The sequence below is a fragment of the Brassica rapa genome, chromosome A09 (genome assembly GCF_000309985.2).
Source record: "Brassica rapa cultivar Chiifu-401-42 chromosome A09, CAAS_Brap_v3.01, whole genome shotgun sequence".
NCBI lineage: Eukaryota > Viridiplantae > Streptophyta > Magnoliopsida > Brassicales > Brassicaceae > Brassica > Brassica rapa.
In genome coordinates this window covers 316784-330199 of record NC_024803.2, presented here as the reverse complement: position 1 = coordinate 330199, position 13416 = coordinate 316784, and the positions used below count along the sequence as shown (strand labels likewise).

The 13416-nt window shown below is 37.7% G+C and overlaps 3 protein-coding genes and 1 long non-coding RNA gene across 4 annotated transcripts; 2 read left to right on the top strand and 2 right to left on the bottom strand.

Moving 5' to 3' along the window:
• Nucleotides 1-68: 68 nt before the first annotated feature.
• Nucleotides 69-2713, top strand: LOC103836927 (protein DETOXIFICATION 34). Its single transcript, XM_009113243.2, has 6 exons — nucleotides 69-1560; nucleotides 1637-1693; nucleotides 1771-2009; nucleotides 2103-2221; nucleotides 2293-2379; nucleotides 2491-2713. The coding sequence occupies exons 1-6, from the start codon at nucleotides 506-508 to the stop codon at nucleotides 2560-2562; spliced, it is 1629 nt and encodes a 542-aa protein (XP_009111491.1). The 5' UTR covers nucleotides 69-505; the 3' UTR covers nucleotides 2563-2713.
• A 374-nt stretch (nucleotides 2714-3087) lies between these two features.
• On the bottom strand, nucleotides 3088-6840 carry LOC117128570. Its single transcript, XR_004451941.1, has 2 exons — nucleotides 3523-6840; nucleotides 3088-3348 (listed from the first exon to the last, which is right to left on the bottom strand). It is a non-coding gene; the product is annotated as an uncharacterized LOC117128570 (long non-coding RNA).
• Nucleotides 6841-7121: 281 nt separating this feature from the next.
• LOC103836926 (cytochrome P450 86A2) lies at nucleotides 7122-9575 on the top strand. Its single transcript, XM_009113242.3, has 2 exons — nucleotides 7122-7930; nucleotides 8107-9575. Exons 1-2 carry the CDS (start codon nucleotides 7509-7511, stop codon nucleotides 9362-9364), a joined length of 1680 nt encoding a protein of 559 aa, XP_009111490.2. The 5' UTR covers nucleotides 7122-7508; the 3' UTR covers nucleotides 9365-9575.
• Nucleotides 9576-9627: 52 nt separating this feature from the next.
• On the bottom strand, nucleotides 9628-13063 carry LOC103836924 (ascorbate transporter, chloroplastic). Its single transcript, XM_009113241.3, has 12 exons — nucleotides 12774-13063; nucleotides 12349-12417; nucleotides 11902-12263; nucleotides 11709-11816; nucleotides 11468-11623; nucleotides 11162-11377; nucleotides 10865-11074; nucleotides 10639-10776; nucleotides 10443-10544; nucleotides 10171-10236; nucleotides 9997-10081; nucleotides 9628-9867 (listed from the first exon to the last, which is right to left on the bottom strand). Exons 1-12 carry the CDS (start codon nucleotides 12826-12828, stop codon nucleotides 9770-9772), a joined length of 1665 nt encoding a protein of 554 aa, XP_009111489.1. The 5' UTR covers nucleotides 12829-13063; the 3' UTR covers nucleotides 9628-9769.
• Between the last annotated feature and the right edge of the window lie 353 nt (nucleotides 13064-13416).

Below are 13416 nucleotides of genomic sequence, written 5' to 3'. Positions count from 1 at the left end.
GGCATATTTTGTAAAAACTTGATACTTAACCCTCTATTTAGTCAACTATATACCTTACATATAGTTATCAAAGTTCACAGTGGATCCAGTCATGAATTTAATCTGTGTTGTCAAATGTGTTCATACCAATATTAATGGACCCATTAACAGCTAATAGCTTGACTTAATAGAGGGTTAACAGTAAAAAAAACATTGATCGCCTTGTAATGGCATATTTGTAAAAACTTACAGGCTCTTATTCAGAAAGAGTCATTACGATAATAACGGTCACCATAATCTATCAATCTTTTTTTTTTTGTGGAATGCGAGATTCTCTCGTCTTCTCCACGGCTAACCTAAATCACAGGCAAACCAGTGAAAATAATTAGAAGAATAATAAAAATGAAAATAAACCTCATAAGTCATAAACCATTTCAATTATCATCTTTCAGTTCTTGTGTCTAATCCTCCCCATCTAGAAAAAAAAAACAATAAATAGTAGAAAGATAGTCACAACCGGAGAAAAATGGAAACTCCGGTAAGGGAGGAGAGAATATCCACCTCATCCTCTTCCGGAAAACCACCACAAACCATCAACGTACCAGCTGATGACGTCATCGAGAGTGGTCCATCCTCTCCCCTTCTCGTCAGAGTCTCTGTCTTCGAAACAGAGCCTAATGAGACTACCAAGCTTCACCACGCCCCTTCTACTTTGATCGGAAAAACCGACGACGATGACTTTCCTCCGATTACAAGCTTTAGTGACGCTAAGTTCGTCTGCATGGTTGAATCCTCGAAGCTTTGGGAAATAGCTGCACCAATAGCCTTCAACATTCTTTGCAACTACGGAGTTAACTCCTTCACGAGCATCTTCGTCGGCCATATCGGCGATCTCGAGCTCTCCGCCGTCGCGATCTCTCTCTCCGTCGTCTCCAACTTCTCCTTCGGTTTCTTGCTAGGAATGGCGAGTGCGTTGGAGACGCTATGCGGACAAGCGTTTGGAGCGGGACAAATAGAGATGTTAGGCGTTTACATGCAGCGTTCTTGGCTTATCCTAATCGGAACATGCTTCTGCTTGCTTCCGCTCTACATCTACGCGACTCCTCTTCTCATTCTCCTCGGCCAAGAACCCCAAATCGCCGAAATCTCAGGCAAATTCACTGCTCAAATCATCCCTCAAGTCTTCGCACTCGCCATCAACTTCCCCACCAAGAAGTTTCTCCAGTCACAGAGCAAAGTCGGGATCCTCGCCTGGATCGGTTTCGTCGCCTTGACCCTTCACATCTTCATCCTCCACCTCTTTATTAACGTTTTCAAGTGGGGACTTAACGGCGCAGCGGCTGCCTTTGTTGCCTCCGCTTGGGGGATCGCCATCGCGCAGCTTGTTTACGTTGTTGGGTGGTGTAAAGACGGTTGGCGTGGGCTTTCTTGGTTGGCGTTTCAAGACGTTTGGCCGTTTTTGAAACTGTCGTTTGCGTCTGCGGTTATGCTTTGTCTTGAGATTTGGTACTTTATGACTATCATTGTCTTAACCGGACATCTTGAAGACCCTGTCTTAGCCGTTGGATCTCTCTCGATTTGGTAATTAGCCCTTTTGAAACCCCTTCACAAGCTTAAATGTTTTATATACTATCTGAAACCGTTTCTCTTGTCTCAGTATGAACATTAATGGATGGGAAGGAATGTTGTTCATTGGAATCAATGCAGCTATAAGGTAAAATAAAAAAACAAAGCATTGTTTTTTTTGGTTTTCTAGTTAAAGAACGATAGGTTTATGCGATGTTTCTTCAGTGTTAGGGTGTCTAATGAGCTAGGATCTGGACATCCACGAGCTGCCAAGTACTCGGTGATTGTAACGGTGATCGAGTCTCTCTTCATTGGAGTGGTGTGTGCAATTGTAATTCTCATTACACGAGATGACTTTGCAGTCATTTTTACGGATAGCCAAGAGATGAGAAAGGCTGTAGCTGATCTTGCTTACCTCCTCGGCATAACGATGATCCTCAACAGTTTACAACCAGTTATATCTGGTAATTAAGATTTTATGTAGAGTCTTTTAAAAAAAAAATTAAAGAACGGTTGAAAGACGTGGGTGGTAATGAAGAATGTTGGGGACTGAGCAGGTGTTGCAGTCGGAGGAGGATGGCAAGCACCGGTGGCTTATATCAACTTGATTTGTTACTATGTTTTTGGTTTACCTCTAGGGTTTCTTCTAGGTTATAAAACCAGACTTGGCGTGCAGGTAAAGTCTCACTACTTATCGGTCTTTGTTTGATTAGGTCGGTTTTGATGAAATATTTTTATATGTTTCAGGGGATTTGGATTGGTATGATATGTGGGACTAGTCTTCAGACTTTGATCCTTGTGTACATGATATACAAAACCAATTGGAACAAAGAGGTATAACATCCTTTCAATTTTGATCATTACTTTTTTTTTAAAATAAGTTTTGTAATTTAGAAAAAAAAACATGAATTAATGTTCATTTCTCTAATATTACTATTTCTCAAGGTGGAACAAGCTTCCGAGAGGATGAAACAATGGGGAGCTGGATATGAGAAATTAGAAAAAACTGTAACTTGAAGTTTCTGTTAACAGGATTATATATACATCTACCCGTTAACGTAACTGTATATACCTAATGTATTTTAACTGTATAAATCAAATTCTTATGGTCATATTGTATAAATGAATTTTATCCTCCCAAATTCTATATATGAAATCTATTTTCTCATATTATAAAATTACTTCACCATGGGTACGATCCTCAATCTCAGAATCAAACCTGATCAACTTCAACCGGGGATCAGTTCCCAAAACGACAGTTAAATGGGGACAGACCATTACAAAAAAAAACAGGAAGAGTGTGTAGTATGTGACTCTTGTGTCCGAAGGTAGCTCACGGAGTCGAGAAGACATAAAGATAATGATGTCAAGTAAATATTTGGTGTTTTGAGTGTTTTAGTCAGAGTTTGTGGGGATGGTATGTGTGTGTACATAATCTCAAGTGTATGATTTGCCTTAAAAAAATCTTAAGGATTTGATTTCGAAATCTTCAATTCTTCATTATGTCACAAATGCCGGACATGATATTGAAACATGAAACAATATTTAATTATCCTTAATTCGTTTAATGAAATCCATGCTGGAGCGTTTGAAATTATTGATAAAACATCACTGCTTATTTCAATAGTATAATATAATTTGAATCAAATTAGTTTGAAAGACAACAACATTGAAGGCTGTCTACGCTAGGATTAGGTATACACAAAGCATTTTCAGGTTTGCCTCCACATGTCCCCAAACAATCGCTTTTCATCTGGCAGGGTCCTTTGAATTCGCATTCTGGAAACTTATCATCCATTACTCCTGTTATTAGATCAATCATATTATAAAAAGAAACTCAGTATCAGAATCATAATTTTGTTAGTAGCTTATAAAATGAATAAGATAACTATACATCAATATAACTTATACGTAAATAATGACTTCTGTTTTTGTTGTTATATGAAAATGATAAAGAGATGATAGAAAAGATCTTACGAGTTGATTGTCCATTGTTAGCAAGAAGTGCAACAATGATCAGAAGAACAACAAAGTGAAGCTTGGATGAAGACATTTTTCTTATATAATTTGTTTGTGTTTACTTTTATATGAGATATATTTCTCCACAACTACATGAAAGAAAAACTATGTCCCAATGAACTATTTATATAGATGAATATCAAAAATAACTAAACAGAATTAATTCAAAAAATAACCTTTTATGAGTGATTGATTTTGTTCTTTATGAAGTTTATTTTTTTTTGAGAAAAGAATCATACACTGTATCAACCGCAATTAATACATATATACTTTTTTCCTCATGAAAGAAATCATGTTAACCGATATCATGCAATATATATAGTTTACTATTCCAGTATTCCATAAATAATATAAAGTTTAAATTTAAATATTTAACCAAGAACGTTTATTTTATTTTGTTAGGTATCTATATGTACAAAGTAGAACCTGATCTATTCTTATATGATGCTACCTCATCAAGTGTTTTATAAGAATTTAACACATCCTCGAACAATTTAAAAATTTGTAAATGCTCCACATATTTTATATTACTATTATCTAAACCAAATATATTAGTAGAACAGATAATATTCTATAAGTATTTTATAATAATGTATATTTCAACTAAATAACATTTAACATTGATGTAGCCGCTAAAATAATTTATTAAAATCACATGATATAACTCACAACAATTATAACACTAAAGAACAAAATTCATAAGAATAAAAAGAATATATACGTTTTGATTTGTTCTCACATTTCATCACAGAAGGATCAGCGAAAAATGAATCTCAGGGAATTTTCTCTTTTTCGGTCATCAACCTTAAAAAATTAACAAAAATAATGAAAACTACATCCAAATTTGATTTATATTAAAAAATATTCAAAAAAACTTTTAAAAACTTATATTTTGAAACTAATCAGTTACATTTATTCTGAAAATTATAATCATTTATTTGTATAAGATGATTTACTTAATCTTCAACTATAATAACAAATACAATATTAAAATAATATGTATACTTCTCTTATTATTTGGGATAAATATATTAATATAACATCTAATAATACATAAATACTCTTATACTCAATTATATATATTCAAACCAAACAAATTTTTAACAACCTCCCGTCAAAAACTAAATCAAGTAAGAAAAAAATCAAATAACCCAAATATAAAATTCATAACCTAATAAATGGGAAAGAAATGGCTTGTCCAAAAAGCCATACTCCGTGTGGAAAGCTTGTTAAAATTTAACGAACAGACAATGTTAAATCCAGATGGAGAAGGTATTTCATTTAACAATTCCATCTGATAAAATACATTTTTATTAATAAAATATTGAATTTGATCAATAATCTAGTCGATCAAGGCCTCAGTTTTAACAAAACGTGTACTTTTGAAAAAAAACATCTAAAGTAGATAAACTTACTATTTGCAACAAAAACACAAATTCAACGAGAAATTTCTACCAAATACCAGGTTATAACTTACTTCCTCTGTTCCTAAATAATGCATGCTTTAGATTTTTCACAAATATTAAGAAAAATTTAATATTTAACTATTGATTCATTATTTTTTTTAAATTATAACAGTTTCCCGTAAATTTAAACCAATAGCAATTCAATAAATCTAAAATTGTCAATTAATATTTTTTTGAAGTTTACAATTCATTATTAAAAATACATAGAAAATCTAAAATATTGATTTTTTAGAAACAAGTAAAAAATGCTAAAGTATACATTATTTAAAAACGGATGAAGTATAATTTTTTTCTTTTAATAGATTTATATTTTTCTTGGGCAACATTCTTCAGTGACTTCTAGTTTGGTTTTTGTAAATTTGTCTAAAGAAATAAGCCAACTACGATAGTAAATGCTTTTGAAAAATTAGGTTGGGAGGCAATTAGTACCGAAAATTAAATGCATAATCATGATTTCATCATGTGTATATAATTTACAACAGTATAAAAGAATTATTGGCATAGTTGTCTAGTTTTCGCCTCATTTGAGTTGTCTCACTAAGAAAAGAAGAGAGTCAACGCTGAGTTATAAATGCACTTTGCATACTGAAGTTGGCAGGCCATCTACTCCTTATCTGACATTTACAGTTGTTCCATTTTGTTACACACATGTTCATTTTTCGCAATTTAACAGTCAATGTGCTGCAATATAAGAAAATATCCTTTTTACTATAAGAAAATATCAAATGTAGTTTATTGCATTATATGCAGTCTAGAAGACTTAGAAGAAAACATCTTATAAAAATGCAAACCAAAGCTAGCAAATATTTTACAAAACTTGTTTTCAACCCAAAGGAGTATAACTTAATATTAAACAAATATATAGAGAAAAATCAGTTTAACAATGTACAAAACGTATATTTTTATCATATATAAAATAAGAATAGGTGAAAAGGGTATGTCTATCACAAGGTTTTCGCGTTCAGCCCCTTTCCAGAGTTATATACATATATTTGATGATGCTATTGCTACGTGTGTGATGATTTAGGGTTACCTATTTGCATAATCTGTATATAGTACTATATATGTGAAGCATATGTTCACATACATTATTTTATGTATTTATTATTTGCAGAGTACACAAGTCAGCTCCCTTTGACTTTCACATCTCATGAATGCCATGACATCTCATCCTACTTGAGATTTGTGCATGCACATAATTCATCATGTTTTTTTTTTGTCTACTGAACATAGTTTTTGTTAATATTCGAATTTCAACAATTTTGTTGGGGTGTTAGAAGGAAAATTGTTATATATACGTACTTTAAAACAGTTTAAAATGTAAAAAGTACAAAATGTAACCGGGCAGGCTATAAACAAAATGCACAAGAAACTATATTTCTTTCTTGTGGGACTAATCAATTCACTCTTTAAAACTTTCTTCACCATGCATGCAATTAAAAAAAGAAGAAGCAAATTAGATCAGAAGAGTCACGAGTTGCTTACCAAAGCCCAGAAAAATAAAGAAAGCTGATAAACCAAAACGAGAAGATTAAAAATCACGTCTCCTTTAATTTTCTCTAGTATAACCTAAACTAAATCAAATTAATTGAGTGGTGAAAAAATCATCAGTTTTCAAGAAAACGTGATCGTTGGTTTACGATCACCTACAAAGTCAAACCTAAAATGTGTATTAGTACACGATGTAACCAAATACATTAATTATATCATGCAAACCCTAATGTCATTACCTAATCATACATGTGTTGAGCTCTTCTTACCCTTATTAAATGGTGAATTAATAAAATAGATCAAAAGATTCTCGTTCTTTCTCCTACTTCTTCTTATTCTCATCCATCTTTTTCTGTGCCTTTAGGTTCTCAACTAATCTCATTTAATCTAGCACACAGAGACACACACACAATATACTATAAATATTAAAATATAGCTGTAAATTACATACATATAATGTATGTATATACAAATAATTAAGAGTCATTTAATGGATTCATCATTGAATGAGACTTCTCTTCTTCACCTTGCCCTCCTCTCTTGTTATATACTCTCAAACTTTTACCAATTCCTTGACTTCAAAATCTAAACAGTCTTTAGTCATCTCCATAACAATTAACCAAAACGAGCTTTTTCCAAGACTTGGCTAAATTTTCAAATCCCATTCAATTAGTATACACTCTCTCAACCAGTCTCATTAATGAGGGTTGCTGCTTCTGATGGTTAGCAGTAAGAGTTATTTTCCTCCACTTGTTTTCTTCTTCCTAATGCCATCTTCTCTGTCTCTATAAATTTCTCCAAGAAAACCATATCCTTTTATACTAAACCTTGATATATCTCTCACCACCAGTTTTGGAAACACCATTCATATTCCTTAAGTTTCCTCAAAAGGGATTATTATTTTCCAGGAAACAAAAACAACCATTTCCGTATCATTCAATCACAATCTCCTATTATAGCAACTTCGAGAGAGAAATATCACCAGATATGGATGTATCCAATACGATGCTGCTTGTAGCGATCGCTGCAGCTTACTGGCTGTGGTTTAAGCGGATCTCACGTTGGCTAAAGGGTCCACGTGTCTGGCCGATATTGGGGAGTCTCCCGGGTCTGATCGAGCAGCGTGACCGTATGCACGACTGGATCACTGAGAACCTCCGTGCGTGTGGGGGAACGTATCAGACATGTATCTGCGCAGTGCCTTTCTTGGCAAAGAAGCAAGGTCTCGTGACGGTCACGGCCGACCCCAAGAACATTGAACACATGCTCAAGACCCGCTTCGATAACTACCCTAAAGGTCCTACGTGGCAAGCTGTTTTTCATGACTTCCTCGGCCAAGGCATCTTCAACTCCGACGGTGACACCTGGCTCTTCCAGCGCAAAACCGCCGCTCTTGAATTCACCACCAGGTAGATCCTTAACCGGAGATTAATTATATTGCAGAATCCATGCATGTGCACGTAACGAATTATTTGATAACATACCATTTTCTTAATTCAATTAACCGGTTTAGTTAGTGGATTTGGTTCGGTATTATTATAAATAATATGAATTGTCGGCTAAGTGAATTGACTTTGTGACGCAGGACGCTGAGACAAGCCATGGGTAGGTGGGTAAACCGGGGAATCAAGCTCCGGTTCTGTCCAATTCTTGAAACGGCTCAGAACACATGCGAGCCGGTCGACCTTCAAGACTTGGTACTACGGCTCACATTCGACAACATATGCGGTTTAGCTTTTGGGAAAGACACTCGAACCTGTGCGCCGGGACTTCCCGAGAACGGCTTCGCTTCGGCTTTCGACCGAGCCACGGAAGCTTCTCTCCAGCGGTTTATTCTGCCGGAGTTTCTGTGGAGGATCAAGAAATGGCTTGGGCTCGGCTTAGAAGTCAGCTTGAACCGGAGCTTGGGAGAGATCGAGGGGTATTTAGACGCTGTCATTAATACACGTAAGCAAGAGCTGCTGAGTCAGCAGGAGAGTGGGGTCCAGGGACACGACGATCTCCTCTCCCGTTTCATGAAGAAGAAAGATCAGAAAGGGCAGTCGTACAGCGAGGGTTTCCTGCGACACGTGGCGCTGAATTTCATATTAGCTGGACGTGACACGTCATCAGTAGCGCTGAGCTGGTTCTTCTGGCTCGTGATGACGCATCCAACGGTGGAGGAGAAGATCGTCCGGGAGATATGCTCCGTTCTGATGGAGACACGTGGAAGCGACGTCTCGTCGTGGACGGAGGAGCCGTTAGGATTCGATGAGGTGGATCGATTGGTTTACCTGAAGGCGGCGCTCTCCGAGACGCTCAGGCTTTACCCGTCGGTGCCGGAGGACTCGAAGCACGTCGTGAACGACGATGTTCTCCCGGACGGAACCTTCGTACCGGCGGGATCGTCGGTGACATACTCGATCTACGCGGCGGGGAGGATGAAGACGACGTGGGGAGAGGATTGCCTTGAGTTCAAGCCGGAGAGGTGGATCTCGCCGGAAGATGGAAAGTTCGTGAACCACGATCAGTACAGATTCGTGGCGTTCAACGCCGGACCGAGGATATGTCTCGGGAAAGATCTAGCGTATCTGCAGATGAAAACGATAGCTGCGGCGGTGTTACTCCGGCACAGTCTGACGGTGGCGCCGGGACATAAGGTGGAGCAGAAGATGTCGCTGACGTTGTTCATGAAGAACGGACTTGTGGTGAATGTGCACAAGAGGGATCTGGAAGGGATCATGAAGAGTCTCGTAAGGACGGAGAGAAACGACGTCGTCGCGGCCACCCTTAACGGGAAATGCAACGGCGTCATTGGTGAAGGCGTCTCCTCCGTTAATGCGGCTGTGGCGGTTGCGGTGTAGACGTCGCGTCGCACAGCTACTCTGGTTAATAATAATATTTTTAATATATATTTACTAAATACATACAATTTACGTTTGGGTTTTGTGATTACGAAAGGTGGTAAAAGTCGAAAGAAATTGGTTTGGTTGTGTGTGATATGATATTTGTAAGGTAATACTACTTTCGTTTGTTTTTGTTTTCCTCTGTTGTAAAAGCTTTTACATTTTGACTCTTGCTCTGTTCTGTTCTGTTCTGTTCTCCGACAATATTGTAAGCTTTAAAAGAGTTCCAAAAATAAAATTAAAAAATACATTTTTAACTTGTTGTTACCTTATGAAACAGAGCAGCGAATAACTTCGCATTTTGATCTAAAGCAGAGAAAAAAAAACAGATATAAAGGCTTTCTTCACACCATTTTGCTGCAGCTAGTCGAGAACTTTCTCTCCGGTTGCGAACAAGTTCCAGACCAGAGTTCCAATTAAATACAGTCCAACTGCTACTTTGAACACATCGTCCCATGAACCTATACATTTGAGGTAAAAAAATGCTATATATATAGTGGAATTTAAAGAAGCAAAGATACATGCTCCACTTGGGATAATATTGTGTACATAAATCTCTGTGGATGGGAAGAATGTGAAAATAGAGTTACCTCGTTGGAGGATGTAGCCAGTGGCAGCAGTGCCAAAGACACCAGCGAGGACTCCTGCTGTGTTTGAAAGTCCTAACAGTACACCCTGGAATGATTCACGTCGACATAGTTATTGCAATGAAAACATATCATTTTCAAGTTTATAGGTGTTTGGTGAACTTAATGTTAACTCACAGCGTAGCGTGGGCCAATGTCTTGATGATTAGAGTAGAGACCCGACTGAGAGAAGGCATCAGCGCCCTGTTGGGGACAACGTAAGTCTTTATGTCAGAGCTGTATTTCACTTTTGAATGGTTCTTAAGTGAGACAAGTGTCAGACATTGCATTTATGTTACGTTCAATTTATAGTTGTACTACTATTAGAAGAATAATCTTATGTCGGCAGCTGTACAAGTCTAAAAATGGCATCATTGCTCTTTTGAATAATTATTATGATGATGGCATACCTGACTGCAAGCCATGCAGAGAACGGCCATTGCTGGAGTTTTGACACGGCTAAGCTGAGTGAGGAAGAAGGCAGGACCCAGAAAACCAATTGATTGCATGATCTGACACACCAGTGAAGAGAGTTTTATGAGATTGAGAGATGAGAGAACAAGTGTTGTGAAAAGACATGTAAAAATGCAAGAATGTATGTCTTGCCTTCCGAACGGATGTAATAGAAAGACCTCTGCTCACAAGAGTATCAGCAATCCAACCTCCAACATTAGCCAATACAGCCATGGTAAACCATGGTAAGACGCATAGGAGCCCTGACTCAGTCAGGTTGAACTTCAAGACCTGGCAAAATGTGATCAATTGAAATTATTCTTTTTTATTTTTGTTTGTAAAAAAGGATTTAACCATATGTGAAGTTGGGAGTACATGCCTGATTGTAATAAGTGGGCATCCATGTCAAGAGTATGAACGTTCCCCAATTATGGCAGAAGTGGGAGATTATGAGAGCCCAGACAGGGGGCTTAGACAGAATCAGCTTCCATGGAATGACTGTAACAGGTTCCCTTGGTTTGCTACCTCCGAGTATGATCTTCTTTTCTTCTTCACTTAGCTCAGGGTCATCTTTGGGAGAGCTATACGCCTGAGGAGGAAACAGAAAAAAAGTGTTTATAGTTTTTTTGTAGATATCCGAATCTTTGCTCTCATGTCATTGGAGAAGAGTTCATACATATTTAAGCCAAAGCAGGAACCATATACTTCCAAGGGAGCCAAACGAATAGAAAACAGATGGCCATCCAAATTTTTGGATTAGCATAGGAGAGAATCCAAGTCCTGTAACGGAACCGAGGTACATGCCACTATAGACAAGTGCAAGCGATCTGCTTCTCTCTGAGACAGGGATCCATTTAGAAAGCATGTTGTTCATCGCAGGCATAGCAACACCCTAGAGGTATCAAAAAGTAGCCAGTGAGAACAATTGTACAGGTCTGAGCCCAACTATATTAAGAAGAGGAAAGTACAGAAGAGGCCAAACCTCGCCAATGCCCATGAAGGCCCGCACGACAAGTAGAAAGGGGAGACCGAGTTTGGCAGCAATAGGTGTCATGACCGTGGCAATGGACCACCAGACAACACCAAAACCTAAAACCACCTTCCCTCCATACTTATCTGCCCAGATACCTCCCAGAATCTATACTCAAGAGAGGATGACCATCATGGTTCAGTCTAAAAGGTTGAGTTGTGTAAGAATATGACATGAGTGTTTGAACAAGAACCTGAGTAAGTAAATAGCCCCAGAAGAAAGAGGACTGAATCAAGCCAACAGTAGCACTGTTCCAGTTATATTGTTGAGACATGGGAAGAATTGCAATGCTCATGTTCACCTGCCCACAAACCCATCTATCTCATTAAGTAAAACAAAGCAGATTTAGTTAAAATATGCAGAAAATAAGAAGCATATACACTTACACGGTCCATATTGCAAAGAAGGAAGGAAGCAAAGCATAAGAGAACGATGACCCAGCGCCTAGGGAACTGCTTCCACCATGGGGATGCGTTCTGTTGATTTCCTTGGACTAAAATAGCTTCAGCTGACCCATCAGCTGATGACAGTGAGTCTACAACTTCTTCTGTGATATCGGACTCCTCTGATGATTTGTAGTAGGGACGAGATGTGTTTTTGTTACTGTTCTTAAACCTGAGACTACGATGCTCCAAGTTTCCTGGTTGAAGGAAACATCCAAAACTTGTCCTATGTACCACCAGGTCATGCTGTAAACTAGCTTGCAGAGATAAAGTCTTCCTTGGTTGATGATGATTACGGCACAATGCTACAATAAAAGAAGAATTATTTATCACAAATTTTGTAATAACGTAGACGAGGAGGCATCAACAAAGTATATGATGGGACAATACCATAACGGAACATGGCTCTGTTGGAAATCTCTGCGCTATGTATACCTCTTTGGTTGTGAAAACCATTGCCTAATTAAGCATAGAAACATTAGAGAAATTGGGTTTGTGAATGTTGGCACAAGAGACTTGAATATCAGTAGATCAAGGTGAAGTTGAATAGTCTTTCTTCACTCTTTGTAATACAGAGAGAAGAGAAAAATGTACTAAAACAGTAAAACCAACGCTAATGATAAATCGCTATCCAGTACTCATGTAACAAAGATAATTTGCTAACATAATCTGATAAACCCTCTAAGCAAAAAAAAAAGGTAATCTGATAAACCCTCTTAGATTATTATAACACTACTACTCGTCCAGCGTAATCTTCCATTAAAAATGCACTTTCAGGCAAAGCTAAAACATGAGAAGAGACAAAACAAAGATACCTGAACCGATGAAGGAACCGAAGTTCCTGTTTGAAATCAAGCCACCGATAGCCATGCTCAGTCCAAACAAAAAGAAAGAAGAAACTCAAGGGAGATGTAATCTTCAAGCTGCTTCTTCCATGGACGGATAGCTAGCGGAGTAAACGAAGAAGAAGAAGAGAGGTATTCGAATAATCTTCGGACCAGAGAGAGAGAGCATTAATCGACTGATGAAGCGGGAAAGTCCACAGTGGCCATATGCGGAAGGAGAGGAAAGGGGGGTCAATAAAGTGACACGTGGCACGTCATCTTCTTTTCGTTCGAACCTCCATTTGTTACTCCCCTTATACGAATATACCCCCTCCATGTTGCAGCGAGAGGTACAAAACAAAGGGGTTTTATTGGAAGTTTAGTGGAAAATATCTGCGCCGTTACCGCCGAAGATGACCTCACTCACATCATACCTTCAGAAGCCGACAAAACACAAAGCAGGTAAGGTTGTCGAGGAACTTATTCTTACACGTATCCACTGGGTTTTATTTGGGCCTACCATTTTATCATTATGCTGCCTGTTGAATCTATTATGACGGCCTTTTTAGAAGATATTTGCCCCAACTTGTAACTTAATTGAATTATTATCGTATATATTATGCTTTTCCAAGTT

Excerpts from the sequence above, each read along its gene's own strand:
- LOC103836926 (XM_009113242.3), top strand. The coding sequence starts at position 7,509 with ATGGATGTATCCAATACGATGCTGCTTGTAGCGATCGCTGCAGCTTAC. Across the intron at positions 7,931-8,106 it reads GCTCTTGAATTCACCACCAG|GACGCTGAGACAAGCCATGG; the intron begins GTAGATCCTTAA and ends TTTGTGACGCAG.
- LOC103836927 (XM_009113243.2), top strand. The coding sequence starts at position 506 with ATGGAAACTCCGGTAAGGGAGGAGAGAATATCCACCTCATCCTCTTCC. Across the intron at positions 1,561-1,636 it reads GTTGGATCTCTCTCGATTTG|TATGAACATTAATGGATGGG; the intron begins GTAATTAGCCCT and ends CTCTTGTCTCAG. Across the intron at positions 2,222-2,292 it reads AAACCAGACTTGGCGTGCAG|GGGATTTGGATTGGTATGAT; the intron begins GTAAAGTCTCAC and ends TATATGTTTCAG.
- LOC103836924 (XM_009113241.3), bottom strand. The coding sequence starts at position 12,828 with ATGGCTATCGGTGGCTTGATTTCAAACAGGAACTTCGGTTCCTTCATC. Across the intron at positions 10,545-10,638 it reads CTATTACATCCGTTCGGAAG|ATCATGCAATCAATTGGTTT; the intron begins GCAAGACATACA and ends CTGGTGTGTCAG. Across the intron at positions 9,868-9,996 it reads TGGCTACATCCTCCAACGAG|GTTCATGGGACGATGTGTTC; the intron begins GTAACTCTATTT and ends TCAAATGTATAG.